Source organism: Urtica dioica, chromosome 1, assembly GCF_054948205.1.
Source record: "Urtica dioica subsp. dioica isolate 48M chromosome 1, U.dioica_male_clone48M_v1_H2, whole genome shotgun sequence".
Lineage (NCBI taxonomy): Eukaryota > Viridiplantae > Streptophyta > Magnoliopsida > Rosales > Urticaceae > Urtica > Urtica dioica.
In genome coordinates this window covers 13,499,369-13,517,333 of record NC_142756.1, presented here as the reverse complement: position 1 = coordinate 13,517,333, position 17,965 = coordinate 13,499,369, and the positions used below count along the sequence as shown (strand labels likewise).

The window sequence follows — 17,965 nt, the reverse complement described above, 5'->3', positions numbered from 1 at the left end:
TTAATTGGATGAAATATTATAATCAAATCTGATTGTCAGATAAATTGTCAAGAAAAATAAAATAAAACTAAATTGAAAAAAAAAACATTAGATGGAGTATGTCCAACCTGATTGTCAAAAATTTTATTTTTATTGTCTGTGTACCTAATGTTTAAGTGTTATATATAATATGTATTTAACTAACCTATTTTTTTTTTATCAGTTTACACTTAAAATAAGTGTCTACAAACTTATTTTAAATTAATTTAAAAGTAATAATAAATAAAAATTATGATTGGATATAAAAGATGCAAGTTTATAAGTATATATGTGAAAAATTATAATGTAACTACTAATTTGTTTGAATAAACAGACAAATATAGGAAAAAAAAATTGGGTGTAAACAATAGAATTTTGGGTTGGGGATAAATACTATTTAATATATACAGTATACTATTGTATAATAAAATTTTGAGTTGGAAATGCATGAATATCAAATTTTATGTAAAAAAGAAGCATGGTTGAATAATAATTGTCTATGAATGATGTTGTACCAATATAATGATTAACTAATGATATTACGTGGTTATGTTTAATGCAATACCATTACAAATTAGGTTTCACGGACTAGGTCATTTGAAAGAAACATTGGATTTGTAACTTAGTCAATATTTTAAGCATGTTTAAAATCCAACCACATTTGATGACGTAATATCATTAATTAGATTGTATCTTATATGATTGTTCATAGCATTTTTATACGTCAATTTGATAAATTTGATATATGGTTGATGTTATGGCGTCATTTTTCGTATAGGAAAAACGACAATCCAAATGCAAAAACAACGCAAAATCGGAGGACCCTTCCTCCAGGACCATCAAAACCAGATGATCCCTCCGGTAAAACTCACAAAACCGGAGGATGCCTCCGGTAGAACCCACAAAACCGGAGGACACCTCTGGTAAAACTCACAAAATCGGAGGATCCCTCCGGTAAAGCTCACAAAACCAGAGGATCCATCCGGTATAGCTCACAAAACTGGAGGATCCCTCCGGTAGAACCCACAAAACCGGATGACACTTCTGGTAAAACTCACAAAACCGGAGGATCCATCCGGTAGAACCCACAAAACCGGTGGATACCTCCGGTAAAGCTCACAAAACCGAAGGATTCATCAAGTAGAACCCACAAAACCGGAAGATTCCTCCGGTAAAACTTACAAAACCGGAGGATCCCTCCGGTAAAATCCACAAAACCGGAGAATCCCTCCGACCAAGTTTCCATAACTTTGCACACTCAAAATTCTATAAATACCCCCCTCATTCTTTTACCAAAAGGAGAGAATTTTTCAAGAGAACAAAAGCTCTCAAAACTCACAAAAGCTCTCAAAGCACTCAAAAGATCGGAAAAGACCAAGAAAAATAAAAAGACAAAGGCGGAGAGAAGAGAAGAAGGAATCAAGACCAAGAGAAGAGAACGAAGAGAAGACAAAGAATCCGACGAGCATACGAAGAACACGAAGAACGCGAAGAAGACGAAGAACACGAAGAAGGCGAAGAACACGAAGAACGCGAAAAACACGAAGAACGCAAAGAACGCGAAGAACACGAAGAACGTGAAGAACACAAAGGCCGACTATTGGCGAAGTGACGATGAGCCATAAACCACTTTCCGGTGAGACAAAGACGACGAGAATAGGGTCCGGACCCTAGATCGAACCACGGACGGTTCTGAATGCTAATCCAAAAACGCGATTAACATTTTGGCGCTAGAAGGAGGGGATCTCGAGAACAACCACGACATTCCCGCCAGCAATTATTTTTCCAAAGAAAAACCAACATCCGGCTAGGAATCCTAAACTCAAGGGGCGACGCAAGAAAATCTCCCGCGAGATGTCAAACCATGCCACCGCTTCTGAAAGTAACGCCCCACAACGGGAAGAAAGTGTAGCACTTCATACACGGGCCCGAACTCAAGCTAGAAATGGCCAAACCCAAGAAATATTGCCGCCAAGTATCATCCCCGAAATAAGAACTATGCACCCGAATACTTTCGACGTGAGAAATTCTGCCCCCGGTACCGTCTTCATCGAACGGGATGACTTCGTGGAGCGCCTCGAAAACAGTCTTTTTTACTAGCAAGCGAATTCGCAAGAAATCGCGATGAGAGGGTCATGACTTTACACGCCCATGTAAGAGAAGGACGCCCGCAAAACGCTAACTCCGGGGGTCAAAGGGGTGAACAAGGGCAAACACTAAACGCCGAAGGCAGACAAGACGACGACCCTGACCCAAGTATCCGAGACATCGGCCGCCACCACCAGGAAGAACGAAGAACCGCTCAGGGGCTAGATCAACATGCACCGTAGAACTTAGGCATCGACCCACAACGCGTCAATATCCCTCAGGCCGCCCGCTCCGTCGCAGGAGCCGGAGCCGAATCACGAAGGTCTGCTCTCGATAGATTTGGCCAAGGAGAAGAGGTAGCAGATAGTGGAGACGTTAGAAGATCTTCTCCGCCACGGCGTACGAGGTCGCCAGGACGCTTAGGGCCCAACGTGGATCTACGACGTCATCTCAACGGTGGGAGATCCCGAGGCGCCAAGCCGTCCCCGAAACAGGCGGACCACAAGAAGTCGCCCCTCCAATTACGACAATGCCGCATGCAACACATATCACTCTAATCGATCAAGCATAGAATGAAAGAGAACGTATTACCAGATTTGCGCCTACCACCATACATGCCGAAAATGATGAAGTAACTAACATGTTCCACATGTTGAGAGAGGAAATCCGAGAGTTGCAGGCAGCACAGACTAGGACTCTAATGGTAAAGAGCATGATTGAAGGGGTGGCCTCACCATTTGCGGCAAACGTGCTCACTGACGGCACCACGGGAAACTTCCGTCCGCCCACCATGACACTTTACGATGGGAGCGCTGACCCACTCTACCATATTCACCAATATCAGACAAACATGAAAATGGCGGGGCAAACGCCCTCGACAATGTGTCAAGCGTTTTGCCTCACACTCACTGGAACTGCGTTCGAATGGTTTCAAATGCTAAAGCGAGGATCGGTCAAATCTTTCGAGGACCTTCAAGAAAAGTTTCTAACACGGTTCGCTGCGTCACGTGTTCGAAGGAAAGATAAGTCACATCTCCTGACAGTCAAGCAAGGAAGCCATGAGACCCTTCAGCATTACTTAAACAAATTCATCGAAGAATCAAACAAGGTAGACGATTATGATGACACCGATGCAATTCACGCCTTCATCGACGGGCTCAGAACCAACAACTTCCTAATATCGCTGATAAAACAACGACCGACGACCATGTTGGAACTCATCACTCGCACCACCCAACATATCTCCGTTGAGGAATACCTCGATAGTCAAAAGACCAGCGACAGTGGGAACCGTCGAAAAGAAGACGATGAATTCGAAAGCGATTTACGAAGAAAGAAGAACCGGACTACGACGACTACTGTCTCGAACGTTCGTCCACCATCAAACCCGTGACCTCTACTGCTCGAAAAGTTCCAAAGAAACGCAGACTTCACTTCGCTCAAAGCCACGCCAGACAGGATCTTTTCATTACACAAGAACATGTTCACCGGCCCGATGCTCATGTATGCAGATCCATCCATGCGAGACAAGAGAAAGTATTGTGAATTCCACAAAGATCACGTTTCACCGCCAACTGCATCCAACTCAGGAGACAGATAGAGGATCTGATCCAGAATGGAGAATTAAAAGATTTTGTCCTATTGATGGTTGCCAACCCAGACCCCGCTGAAAGGAGATGCTGAAGAAGAAGCTGGAAGAGAAGAAAGGTGCATGGGCCGATGAACTCCCTCTCGTCCTCTGGGCATATCGAACAACGACTCGCACCGCGACAGGAGAAACCCCATTCTCCCTCAGCTACGGAGTCGAAGCTGTCATCCCTGTCGAGATCGGAACTTCGTCCTTCCGAATGGAAATCTTTGACGAAGAAAACAACAACGAGGCACTCCGGATGGAGTTAGATGAAGAAATGAGAGCGGAAGCATTCACCCGCATGGCCGCCCAAAAAAGGGTCGTGGAGAAGCACTACAATTCAAAAGTCAAGGCTCGTCGCTTCACCGAAGGAAGCCTCGTCTTACGAAAAGTATTCCAGAACACCCAAGTACACAGAGCAGGAGTACTCGGACCAAACTGGGAGGGACCATACCGAGTCCGGCAAATAATACGTGACGTAACATATCGCCTCGAAGAAATGGGTGGAATAGAGATCAAACACCCATGGAACGTAGAGCACCTCCGCCAATATTTTCAGTAGGCCACAAAGCCGAACTATTTGACTTTTGCAAAATGGCAAGCACCACTACCAAAGTTTTAATTTTAATGTATTTTACTTTTCAAAAGCGGCCACAGAGCCCAAGAATGTAATTTAAAAAAAAAAAAAAATTGGAATCAAATTTAAGCATGAAAACTGGGGGTTAACAGAATTAAAAAATAAATAAAGAGAGCTCGCGCCGTCGAGACTCTTACAAAAAAAGAGCTCGTATCGTCGAGACTCTCACGAAAAAAGAGCTCGCGCCGTCGAGACTCTAACAAAAAAAATAAACAAAAGAGCTCGCGCCGTCGAGACTCTGATAAAAAAAATATATAAAGAGCTGGCGCCGTCAAGACTCTATAAAAAAAAAAGAGCTCGCGCCGTCGAGACTCTAATAAAAAAATATAAAGAGCTCGCGCCGTCGACTCTCACAATAAAAGAGCTCGCGCCGTCGAGACTCTAACAAAAAAAAAAAAGCTCGCGCCGTCGAGACTCTAACAAAAAAAAATATAAGAGCTCGCGCCGTCGAGACTCTCCAAAAAATATAAGAGCTCGCATCGTCGAGACTCTCTAAAAAATATAAGAGCTCACATCGTCGAGACTCTCGCAAAAAAAAAAAACAAAAACAACAAAAGAGATCGCGTCGTCGAGACTCTCACAAAAAAAAAAACTAGCGCCGTCAATACTCGTACAAAATATTATTTTGAAAAAGATTGCACAGATAATCCATAGACACTAAAAGATTATACAACTATTAATGCTATAAGGGAAATTGTTCATTTGAGACCCACAAAAGATACAACGGGCTAGAAGGACGCTCAACAAGCTGCGCCACCAAAAGGAAAAAACCAACAAATGATAGTTTTCCCAAAATCATACAAACATAGTAATTACGCAAAAAGACAAGCACGGAATGTCATAAGCGACCGTACGAACAAAGGACATGCAAGCTCCTAAATCGATGAGTCGCTATCACTACTCAAGTCTACTTGCTCCTCGCCCCAAGGGGGAACCTCCTCGTCCTCGCCATCGCCTGGCTCAGTCACCTCCGGAGGCAAGTCAGAAGGAACATAGGAGAAGGAAATTGGGAGACCCGGGTTCTCCACGATCGTCTTCTTCTTCTCCTGAAAGATCCCACACCAGTAAGAAACCAGACCGTCGTATGCTTGATCAGAGATGAGCTAGCGCCGCCTGATCAAAGATGAGCCACACTCCGCCCGAGACACGTCACGCCCCGTCCAAATAGTGTCACGATCTGCTCGAATAGCATGTAGGTCCGAACGCAGACATAGGAGCTCGGCCGCCTGACCACGGTCCTTTCTCGAGAAGGCAACAACCTCTTCTCGCAGCTTCTTAATCATTAAAGCGCCCTCATCCCGACCAGTCTTCAGACCCTCTTACCTCGCAAGGCGGAGGGTTTCAGATGATGTCTCGGTCTGCCTCGCCAAGTCACAGAAGTTGTGTTTAGCAGCAAAAAAAAAAAAAAAAAATTGGAACACCAGATTCGGAAAATACCACCAAGTAAAAAAAAAAAATAGTGAGCGAAAATTCGAAAAAAATCTGGGTAATTGAAGCTTACACATCCAAGTTCACTGGAATGTTCAAAAGGTACCGAAAAATTATAGTTTCACGCACGACGAGTCGCACGTAAAACTTGGGGGGTTAATGTTATGATGTCATTTTTCGTATGGGAAAAACGACAATCCAAATGCAAAAACGACGCAAAACCGGAGGACCCCTCCGCTAGGACCATCAAAACCAGAGGATCCCTCCGGTAAAACTCACAAAACCGGAGGATCGCTCCGGTAGAACCCACAAAACCTGAGGACACCTCTGGTAAAACTCACAAAATCGGAGGATCCCTCCGGTAAAGCTCACAAAACCAAAGGATCCCTCCGGTATAGCTCACAAAACTGGAGGATCCCTCCGGTAGAACCCACAAAACCGGAGGACACCTCTGGTAAAACTCACAAAACCGGAGGATCCCTCCGGTAAAGCTCACAAAACCGGAGGATTCATCCGGTAGAACCCACAAAACCGGAAGATTCCCCCGGTAAAATCTACAAAACCGGAGGATCCCTCCGGTAGAACCCACAATACCGGTGGATCCCTCCGGTAAAGCTCACAAAACCAGAGGATTCATCCGGTAGAACCCACAAAACCGGAAGATTCCTCCGGTAAAACCTACAAAACCGGAGGATCCCTCCGGTAAAATCCACAAAACCGGAGAATCCCTCCGACCATGTTTCCATAACTTTGCACACTCAAAATTCTATAAATACCCTTCTCATTTTTTTACCAAAAGGAGAGAATTTTTCAAGAGAACAAAAGCTCGCAAAAGCTCTCAAAACTCACAAAAGCTCTCAAAGCACTCAAAAGATTGGGAAAGACCAAGAAAAATAAAAATACAAAGGCGGAGAGAAGAGAAGAAGGAATCAAGACCAAGAGAAGAGAACGAAGAGAAGACAAAGAATCCGACGAGCATACGAAGAACACGAAGAACGCGAAAAAGACGAAGAACACTAAGAAGGCGAAAAACACGAAGAACGCGAAGAACACGAAAAACGCAAAGAACGCGAAGAACACGAATGCCGACTATTGACGAAGTGACGAGGAGCCGGAAACCACTTTCCGGTGAGACAAAGACGACGAGAATAGAATAACTTCACCACACCTAACCTACGTGCGGTCATAGGGTCCGGACCCTAGATCGAACCACGGACGGTTCTAAATGCTAATAAAAAAACGCGATTAACAGTTGATTTACCAAAATAAACGATATGTTAGATAGTTTTTTAAAATCAAATTTGAAAATTGCTAGATAGCTACGGCAGTAAGATTTTAGTCAAAATTTTATTTTAAAAAAAATAATCCACCTGTTCGCAGTAAATTAAATTAAATTTTTAGTTAATTTAATTTATTCTTTAGTTAATTTAATTTACAGTGAGTTCGGTAACAAATGTCGTGTAAATATAGGAATAAAAATAAAAATTTAATAAATAGTCTCAAGTTTTATGACTAGTTGGATATAATGTATATTTGCCGGTGACCGGCCAATATATTAATTGAGGGTACTTTATACTTTAATGCCTATTATTATTATTATTATTATTATTATTATTATTATTATTATAGAGAGAGATAGAGAGAAACCCAAATTTACTGTTAATCCAGGGTCAATTCATTGTTGATTCTTTCGGTGAATTGACAAAATTACTCTTTAAAAGTTTTGTTATACATAGTTTGCCACCCTGATTCTGATTGAAATTATACACTGACTTCTGAAAAAACAAAAATTTACAAATTTGCCACTGATTAGTTGCCTAGATTCCTCTGGAAACATAAAGGGTAACAAAAAAATTTCTGCAGATGTTTCTGGAATTCCTCTGGAAGCGGAAACAAAGATTTTTCCGCAGATATTTCTGGAAGATGAGTGTTGAAATTCTCTGATGATTTTTTCTAAGACAATACAATTATACATAGAGATCTTGGCCATTGTCATTTGCCACGTTCCAGTAAACAACAAGCAAACCAACATAGCTTCTTGCTTTGGGAAATTTGGCACCTTCACGTAAACAGCTCCTTTGCCACTTTCCCGTAAACAAGACAACAATTACACAAATTCAAAATATTCAACTGGTAGTGTTTCGACGATTTGTATAAATTTCTTATAAACCTATATGAACATACATAGAGAAATTTCAAATTACCTTTTAATTTTTTCCCCTTCAGCTTCTTTGCCAACTTCTAATAGGCACACAAACTCAAAGCAATCATCAAGTCTTCATCTGGGTAAGTCTACTGGTTATTAGAATAATTTTATATTAATATGAACATATATAGAGACAGAGACATTTTAATTTACCTATCTTTTTTTTTCGTTTTTCGTTTTCATCAAACCAAACAGGTACAAGACATATACTAAAAAAAAATAGCAATTTTTAGTTTCCCGTTACTTGGGAGAGTAAATTAGGACAACCAGAAGAAAATAATTTCATTACTGTCAAACAATAAACTTGACCTACCTTTTTTGTTCAGCATACCAAACAGACATTTTAATTTATCTATCTTTTTTCCCGTTTTTCTTTTTCATCAAACCAAACAGTACAAAACATTTATATAAAAAAAACATAGCAATTTTTAGTTTCCCGTTACTTGGGAGAGTAAATTAGGACAACCAGAAGAAAACAATAAACTGGACCTATCTTTTTTTTTTTTTTCAGGACACCAAACAGTACAAAACATACAAAATATATAGCAAGTTTTAAAGTTAATCTTAGAAATGTTGCTAAAAGCTTAATAAGACCAAACATGTATGTAAAGAGCATTTATACCTACTTGCAAACGGAACAAATACAGAACAAGGAAAAATATCATATGTTTCCTTGCAAATTGATGACATATTCTAATATAGCGAAACCCCTAATTTTTAAATGAAAAAATCGAACAGATTGATCAAGTAACCAAAGAAAAAATAGAAACCAACTCACATATTCAACAATCATCGCCTTAGCCAAAATTTCCTTCGTTACTAACACTTCACAAAATCCTTTAGGCTGATATCAGAAACAAAGAAAAAATAAAGGATAGCGAAACATTATAAAAGAAAAGAACGAGAAAAAAAAATAGAAATCGGAAAGAGAGAAGGAAATTCAACAATCAACGCCTTAGCCGAAATTTCCTTCGTTACCAACACTTCACAAAACCCTTTAGGCTGATATCAGAAACACGGAAAAATAAAGGATAGAGAAACATCATAAAGGAAAGAGCGAGAAAAAAAAAATCGGAAAGAGAGAAGGAAATTGAGTGAGAAAGAGAGCGCAATGGAAAGCTAGAGAGATAGAGAGAGACGAATTGTGAGTGTGAAGGATTGTGAAACGGAGCGAAGGAGTAGAGTTGATGAGGCCGTTGTCTCGCCGGAGTCACGCCCGAGGGAGATCGGAATTTCGTCGAAGTCGTCGCCGATAAAAAATCAAATTACAGACCTAAAAAAAAGCTGAAGATCTAAAATTTGAAAACCCACTAAACCATTCACAATAATCAAATTACAAAAATTAAAAAAAAAAACTCAGAATCTAAAAAATTGAAAACACACTAAACCATACAGACCTAAAAAAAAGGAAACAAGAAAAGACAGATAACGTACCTTTTAGGACGAACCTCCTCCATCGGAGAACAAAAAGGAAGGACAATAATAGGTAATCCAAAATCGATTTGACGATCGGTTGAAACTTGGAACAATGATAGATAGAGGCCCCGTTTGACATAGCTTTGTTTAAAAAAAAAGTGCTTTTAGATTCAGCTTTTAAAAAGAACTGTTTTTTTCAAAAACTGACAAGGTGTTTGGTAAACTGTTTATAAAACAGTTGTTGCTGGTAACAAAAACTTATTTAGCGTTTGGTAAAATAAATATATTATAGTAAAAATACTAAAATAGACATGTTCTTAATAATTAAATAATAATTATTAATATACTTATATATACATATATATATATATGAATAATATTTTGTACGAGGATATTACGGTAATTTATATATCAAACTTAAAAACACTTTTTCTAAAAGCTAAGAATGCTAGTTTTTCCATCTCATGTACAAAATCTAAAATCGTTTTTGAAGTTTTTTGTAAAAACAGTTTTGCCAAACACCAAATAAGCAGTTTAATTTTTTCTAAAAACAAAAACAGGCTTTTTTAATCTGAATCAAACGCAGCTAGAGAGAGAGAGAGAGAGAGAGGCGCAAGAAAGAGCGATGATAGAAAAGAAATAAAACAATTTAGGTCTGAATCTGATATACTCTTTTAATCTCAAACGTCCGTAGGATGCTACAAATCTAACGGCTCAAAATAGCTACTAAAATATGGTGAGGATTTGAGTCAGATTGTGTTTGTTTACTCTATTAAACTAAAAGAAAATTACTTCAACAAATTTAGACCGTAGGATACTATAATTCAATGGATGAAAATAAAGTAGAGATATCAATGAACTTAGAATTTCATCAATAAACAATGAAGTCCAAGTCATTGTAATTTGAACCCCAAGTTGAAATCCCTCAGTTTTTCAATAGTCCAAAACCCCAACTTTAATTTTGGTCCAAAAAATATGAAATAAAGTACAAAATTTCACTCAATCAATACCACAACAATCATGAAAACTATAAGCTAATTCAAGCCTCTCTCTCTCTCTCTCTCTCTCTCTCTCTGATGTCGGTTCTAATGAGGAACCTTAGGTTTTACCGTAGTTAGCCTAATGCTATATGCTGTAAAGTTTCTAAGTTTACTAATGGGTCCATAAATTTACTATTTATCATCTTTTTACCACTAAAGAATCAATCTATCTACAATATAACCCTTTTGAATTAAAACAATACTTTATTTTGGTTGGCTGATATTGAGAAAGTGTTGACATTGGTGTCATCCAACTTGAATCATTTAAAAAAATATATATCAATATGTAGAATACAACGTTTTAGTTATAAATCAAAATAAAACAATTATATAATGAATATTGCTTTTAAAACAGATTCAATTAATTATTTCTTATTTTTATCTCTATTAAATAAAGTGTACGTTTATTTGAATATATAATTTTATAAACTTTCTATATTTATAAACTTCTATGTTTTCTTCGACATAATTTTATATATTTTATTTTCTTCAATAGCATTGTTTGTCCATTGTTGTTCCAATAACGACCACCACAGGAAATAATGTAAGTAATATAAATAAAAATTTATGCAATAATAATCGCTGGAAAATATAATGACATTCTATATGAAATATTTGTTTCATAATCATTAATAAAAATGTTTATATTTGTAATATATCAATTTAATTGTAATAATATATATTTAGTTATATTAATGTAATTTAATCTTATGTATTTATTGTACAAGAAACAAAAAAATAATATATAAATTAGAAGAAGTAAGTGCCTTAAATCACTAAAAAAATAAAAACTAAACTTAAATAAACCTAGAACGGTCCGATCCAGTCTAAACCGCGATTTCAATTTTTGAAATTGGACCGGACCGTCTTAGACCGGTCTAAAAAACTGGACCGAACCATTTGAGGTAAAAATCGTGTTAAACTGGACCGGCGTTTTAAAAAACTAATGGTCCGATCCGATTTATGATTTTCCAATATTTTTGCACAATCCTATTATAAAAAACATATTATCTGCATAAAAAAGAGATTGATGCACAATTGCACATTCACGTCAGAATTTCCATACCGAAAGAAATAACATGAATAATGATGTCGTAGTTACTTTCGAGAAAATAAAACTGCTAAATTATTATACGTCAGTAATAATTTATACATCAATTATTACTGTCATTTATAAATGCTCTTGAGAAACACGTTGAAAACAAAGAAGGGAACACATTATTGGTTGGCGCAGGTGTATATATAAAGAGCGAGATATTAATTTAACAAAAAATTAGAAAAATAGCAAACTTAAACGTTTGATATTGCTAAATAGCCAAGGTTTGGTAAATATTAAGTAAATAGCCATAAATGGTGACGTGATTTAATATGGCAGTGGCTATTTACTTGATATTTACGTTTGTAAATATATAAAAATGACTATTTACCTACTATTTACCAAACCTTGGCTATTTAGCAATTCTCAACGTTTAAGTTGGCTATTTTGCTAAATTACCCTTAATTTAAATATATCACCAGATCAGGGCGAATATTAAAAATAAAAATACAGATTGTAATTTATTAAAAAAAAATACAGATTGTAATTAAGCCATGATTGTCTAACTTTACAGATTTTATTATATTTTTCATCCATTTATTGTATATGGCATCAGATGCGATAGTGTTAAGTCCACAAGATCAGCACTAATTAAGGCCATACATCTCTATCTCCAATGATTGGAATCTAATCAGCATTTAGTGGAATTAGCATATATATATATAATTATATGTTAGTTAAAAAATTCTATTTTCATATTTAACTTTTTAAAGAAAATATTTAATAAACATTTGGATATTGTCTTTTTGTATGTGTGTATTCGGGTCTAAACGTCAACAATGAATAATAATAATTAAAACACTAAGCAAAATTAAAGTGAAATCCGCGTTTTAAATCTCGTAATATTAAGGTGTATTTATTTTGTCACGTATCGCAAGTATGTTCCGTGATTATGAAATTGAGTCATTGCAGTGTTATTGATATATGTTCTCTCTCAACTAACGCAAAGGGAAAGAAAAAAAAAAACCCTTTTTAATGAAATAGTTCAAGGTTAAGCTATTGGCTTATATTTTGTTAGTGTAAGTTCAATTTATTGCAATTTATTTTATGGAATATTTTATATAACATATTGAAAAAAATGTAATAAAGATATATTACCAAGAGAAAAAAAAACATGAAAAAAATTGCATGTTTGCTATATCTTTCTATGGAAGAAAAGAAAAGTAAAAATAACACTCGCAAGCCTAATATGACCTCTATATATGCTTGATCTATTGATATTCATATTCTGCATCAAACCCATTCGTAATTGCACACAAAAACACAGAGAAATCACAGCATGGATAACAGCCCTAACCCTAATCCCAAGCCTCACGCTCTATGCTTTCCTTTCCCGGCACAGAGCCACATAAAAGCGATGCTCAAACTCTCGAAACTCCTTCACAACGAAGGGTTCGACATAACCTTCGTCAACACCGAGTTCAACCAGAGGCGATTACTGAGAACCACTTCTCTGGACCCACACTCTCTCGAACACCTCGGCTTCCGATTCGAGACCATCCCCGACGGTCTTCCCGGAGATTCCGACCCAAACGCCACACAAGACATCGTGACTCTCTGCTACTCCACCAGAACCAACTTCACCGGCCCGCTTCTCGACCTCGTCGCCCGAATAAACGACGCCGCGAGAGGTGTCGTTTCTGAGTCTTGTCGTCCTTGTCGTCCGGTGAGCTGCGTTGTCGTTGATGGATTTACGTCGTTGGCGGTGGGATCGGAAGCTCAAGAGCGGCTTGGGATTCCGGTAGTGAAGTTTTTTCCTGTCTCTGCAATTACTGTTGTGGGCCTTCAACAGTTACGTCATCTTCTGGACAAAGGAATCGTACCAATAAAAGGTATTTGTCAGTATATATATATATATATATATATATATATATATATATCTGCTGAATTTCATGCATTATTAGCCTGTCATTCATGGTGGGAGCGCCTCTTCAACTGTGCATTTAAATCTTATTATTAGCCTGTCATTCATGGTGGGAGCGCCTCTTCAACTGTGCATTTAAATCTTATTTTGACTGATTACTTGATCTACTGTATACTATAAATCACAACGATTGTTTACTGTTCATTTACTGTTTATAACAGAGCCAATTATAATCTTACACGTATAGCATCTCAACATGCCTGCTTTAACATGTCATGTCTATTAAACCGCCTCAATTGTGTTTGTCATGTGTCCTTAATTTTTTTTGTTTATTTCAATTAGGTAATGACATGTGGTCAAGTACCTGAATGAGGCGGCATATTATTGGTGCTGACCAACATTTTGATGCTTTAGCTAAATGTGTGCTTAGCAAAACAATTGAATATTCTAATAGATATACATTTTGCAATTGGTGGGTTTAATGCAAAAGAACAAAAATAAAATAGTCATAAAAATCTTCTGCCCCGTTGCTTATGAAAACCAAAGTTGCGTAAAATCTACTGCCACGCACACCGCATAAAAAATTGCAGAAGTGGGGTTGTTTGGTAGTTAACTCAAAAAGTTTTTGTTTTTTATTTTCTAATTTTTGAAATTGTACTGAAAAATTATTTTGCAGTTGTTTTAAAAAAACTGTTTGGTACAGTTTTCATTTTTGTTTTTGAGAAATTGAAAAGACTGAAAAAAGTGTTTGGTACAGTTTTCATTTTTGTTTTTGAAGAAATGAAAAGAGAAGATGAGGAGAATGAAGAGAGAAGAGAAGAAATTTTTTTTCCAAAAACACATTTTATTTGTTTTCAGTTTTCTTTACTCTTTTACAAAACAACTTCAAAATTTTTTAGAAAATTTTTCCGGAAAACAAAAACAAACACCACTTTCACTTTTTCTTTCCTATTTTTTTAACTCAAAAAGTTAAAAACACTTTTTGAAAGGAGTATCAAACAAGACCTAAGGTTAAAACTTTTACTTCTATTCCATTCTCTCTCAACCGCTTAAGTAACAAAGTAAAGTTTATCCTATTTATAGGATATATAAAAGAGGCAATGTATATTCAAAGAATCAAATCAAACTAATATATGTTGGCTGATAAAAAAGCCACGTGCTATATATATATATGCTGAATTTCATGCATTATTAGCCTGTCATTCATGGTGGGAGCGCCTCTTCAACTGTGCATTTAAATCTTATTTTGACTGACTACTTGATGTGATATGTGGGGTCGGGAGTTATATAATTATTTATCGGGTGACTAAGGAGCTCAATCGAAAAAAAATAACTGAGTTTCATTTAATTAATAAAATAATCAACTATACACTACTATTTTCAATCACAATACACCAAATTCTCCGCCAAAATATCCTTTTATACCTCATTAATTTTCTATTCATTACATTCCCCAATCAATATACACCAACTCTAAGTCGATCTTCATTTGTTGCTTTTCCTCCACCAATTCTCGCCGCAATCTATCCTCCTATACTGTCTCGCCGACCCCGATGCTCCTCCGCCACAGGTTATACTATGAAGATTTATCCCTTTCGTTACAATCTTGCTCTTCTCCATCGCCGACTATCCTCCGCCAAGATATTTCCTCCATGTTGCCTCGTCTACGCCTCGAGCCTTGAAGAAAGTCGGCCAATCTCTTTCTCGATTGCCTTTATCTCTGAGTCGATCTTTTTACTTCCTCCTCCAAATCCTCGTCTCCGAGCCTTTGAGGGCTCGACGGACGGTCCAAAATTGCGGTGTTGGAACGGAGCAGTTTCGCCGGCGGAGTTTCCGGAGCCTTGACAGAGACAGAGATGGGATATCAAAGTTGAGATTCTCTTTTCCGACATAGTTGGAGTCGGCTCATCGGTAAGGCGGTGCAGACGAAGTTAGATAAAGGTTTGCGAGATTTCGCGGTAAGACTGGAGCACCAGATCCACACCGATCTACCACCGTCTACAACATATTAATTAATTGAAAGAGTAAATTAAATTAACTTTAAGAGTAAATTAAATTAACAGGAAGAGTAAATTAAATTAACTCTTTCCCGACGCAAACTCTTCTCTTTGCACCTCTCGCGTAATTACAACTACCACCAAAAAAATTAAATTAACTAAATAGAAAATTGAATTAACTTTGCAGTAAATTAGATTGACTTCGAAGTAAATTAACTATATATTAAATCAAATTAACTTTGCAGTAAATTAAATTAAATGAAAGAGTAAGTTAAATTAACTCTTCTCCACATCCACATGGGTATATTTGTACTTGCAAAAATATGTGGACTATTTACCTAATAAAATGAAACTTAGGCTATATTCATAAAACGAGGTAGAAGATTGACAGATTACTGACAACTTCTACATTATTTATGGACATAATACTTATTACGAAATTAGTTAAATAATCTATATATAAATTCTCTAATATGTTATTATTAAATTACACAATATGTGATGTGTGTGATTAATTAGCCATTAGCTCAATTAAAATTTAGCCAAACTATTATTTATTTTAAAATGTTAGATAATAATAAAACTCAATTACCATATTCGTAAAATACCCTTAGGGCATCTTCTTTAACCAAACATTTTTCTTATAGGTATTACTCAGAATTTGCTCACTGTTCTTACTTCAAATTTACACAAAAAATCATAACGAGCTCGTATGAATTCGAAAGGATGGAGTAACTCTTATTAACTTTAATCGAGTGAAAAATAATTTTAGATACAAAATTTGTAGTTACAATTACTATTTCCTTAACGGGCTTATACTAATTAACACACATTAGTTTCAGAAGTTAAATTTATTTACTTTCAAATTTGTTAACTTCTGTGATTCTCAGTCACGTGAACAATTGAGCACGGACGGGAAGTTGTTGGAAATAGACATCAATGGGATGATGGGAGAGAAGCCATGTCGAGTGGGTGACAAACAATTATAAAATTAGGGTTAGAATAAGGTTGGGGGTAGTTTAGGAATATGAAAATATGTCATGTTTTGATTTTTTAATTTAGAATAGTTTGACTAAAATTTTGATGTAGATAAATTAAAATGGCTAATCGTCTAACTTAATTAAAATAATTATGCAAAAAAGATAATAATATTAGTTGAAGAAAATTCGAATGCTAATCTAAGTATAGTAAATTTTACGATATATAATAATTGCCACGAAATATAACGTAAAAAGATTTCCCATGGATAACACTAGTAATAATGTTTTTATTTTTATTTTTCACATCTCTAGCTATAGAAATAGAATCCCATATTAAAAAGTCATGCTGATTAATTTAATTTGTGTCCTGATATATCTACAGATGAAAGTAGTCTAACAAACGGCAATATTGATTTAGACAACATGGCAGTGGATTGGATTCCAGAAATGAAAGATCTTCGGATGCGTGATTTAATATCATTTTGGCGGATAACCGAAATCAACGATAAAATGTTCAATTATTGCATGGACATCGGCGAAACCACTCACGTAGCCTCAGCGGTTATTGTCCAAACTTTTGATGCTTTAGAGCAACAAGCTTTGGAGAATCTCAAGCCTAAAATCCCTAATCTTTACACTTTAGGTCCTCTTCAGCTACTTTTAGATACTCGAGTGCCCGAAGACCCTCTCAAGAGTATCCCGTACAACCTTTGGAAGGAAGACTCCGAGTGCTTAAAATGGCTCGACGCTCAGAAGGCAAACTCGGTTATTTACGTCAATTTTGGAAGTGTCATAATATTGACCCCACAACAAGTGATTGATATTGGATGGGGTCTCGCGAATAGCAATCACCCATTTCTGTGGGTGATTAGGGACGATTTGGTGGTCGGGGAATCGGCTTATTTGTCGAAAGAATTTTTGGATGGAATTAAAGGACGGAGTTTGATAATAAGTTGGTGCTCACAAGAGGATGTACTAAATCACCCTTCCGTCGCGGGATTTTTGACGCATTGTGGTTGGAACTCGGTGATGGAGAGTGTTTCTTCGGGTGTGCCTCTTCTATGCTTCCCGTTTTTCGCGGACCAACAAACTAATAGTTGGGTTGCTTGTAATGAATTAGGTGTTGGGTTGGAGATTGACAAGGATGTGAAGAGAGACCAAGTGGAAGAGATTGTGAGAGATTTGATGGAGAATGAGAAAGGTAGGCAAATGAAGAATAATGCCATGACGTTGAAGAAATTGGCTCTAGAGGCCACAAAAGATAGTCATGGTAGCTCATTCAAAAACTTGGACAATTTGGTCAACCAAGTGCTTTCGCAAAAGTAAGAACTTATATATTTTTAGCATATGTATGGTATGTGTGTTTTGGGTTTAAATCTAGAGAGGAACAAGTTAATTATTTCCCCCCAAAATTTAATTTAGTGATATATTGTTGTATTCTCAAATTGGCTGAATATTAATTAACAAGAATCGGTTTTATTAGTTTTTAAGTAAGGAGAATTAATCATACAGCTCATTTAATTCATTATGTTAAAATTTTAGTCAAACTATCTAAAAACTTAAAA

General features: G+C 36.7%; 3 protein-coding genes and 1 long non-coding RNA gene across 5 annotated transcripts; 3 read left to right on the top strand and 1 right to left on the bottom strand.

Annotated features, from left to right (window-relative positions):
• The first annotated feature begins 2,806 nt into the window (after positions 1-2,806).
• Positions 2,807-3,499, top strand: LOC149407337 (uncharacterized). Its single transcript, XM_089619915.1, has one exon. It carries the CDS (start codon positions 2,807-2,809, stop codon positions 3,497-3,499), a length of 693 nt encoding a protein of 230 aa, XP_089476041.1.
• A 283-nt stretch (positions 3,500-3,782) lies between these two features.
• Positions 3,783-4,298, top strand: LOC149407336 (uncharacterized). The gene has a single exon (XM_089619914.1). It carries the CDS (start codon positions 3,783-3,785, stop codon positions 4,296-4,298), a length of 516 nt encoding a protein of 171 aa, XP_089476040.1.
• Positions 4,299-7,469: 3,171 nt separating this feature from the next.
• Positions 7,470-9,656, bottom strand: LOC149407335 (uncharacterized). Of its 2 annotated transcripts, none has more exons than XR_016296629.1 (3): positions 9,442-9,656; positions 8,786-9,280; positions 7,470-8,093 (listed from the first exon to the last, which is right to left on the bottom strand). It is a non-coding gene; the product is annotated as an uncharacterized LOC149407335 (long non-coding RNA). The 2 variants fall into 2 exon arrangements; XR_016296626.1 differs by having other exon boundaries at positions 7,470-8,083; positions 9,442-9,653.
• Positions 9,657-12,646: 2,990 nt separating this feature from the next.
• Positions 12,647-17,741, top strand: LOC149407334 (7-deoxyloganetin glucosyltransferase-like). The gene is made up of 2 exons (XM_089612952.1): positions 12,647-13,391; positions 16,783-17,741. The coding sequence occupies exons 1-2, from the start codon at positions 12,839-12,841 to the stop codon at positions 17,724-17,726; spliced, it is 1,497 nt and encodes a 498-aa protein (XP_089469078.1). The 5' UTR covers positions 12,647-12,838; the 3' UTR covers positions 17,727-17,741.
• The last annotated feature ends 224 nt before the right edge of the window (positions 17,742-17,965 follow it).

Excerpts from the sequence above, each read along its gene's own strand:
- LOC149407337 (XM_089619915.1), top strand. The coding sequence starts at position 2,807 with ATGGTAAAGAGCATGATTGAAGGGGTGGCCTCACCATTTGCGGCAAAC.
- LOC149407334 (XM_089612952.1), top strand. The coding sequence starts at position 12,839 with ATGGATAACAGCCCTAACCCTAATCCCAAGCCTCACGCTCTATGCTTT. Across the intron at positions 13,392-16,782 it reads AGGAATCGTACCAATAAAAG|ATGAAAGTAGTCTAACAAAC; the intron begins GTATTTGTCAGT and ends ATATATCTACAG.
- LOC149407336 (XM_089619914.1), top strand. The coding sequence starts at position 3,783 with ATGCTGAAGAAGAAGCTGGAAGAGAAGAAAGGTGCATGGGCCGATGAA.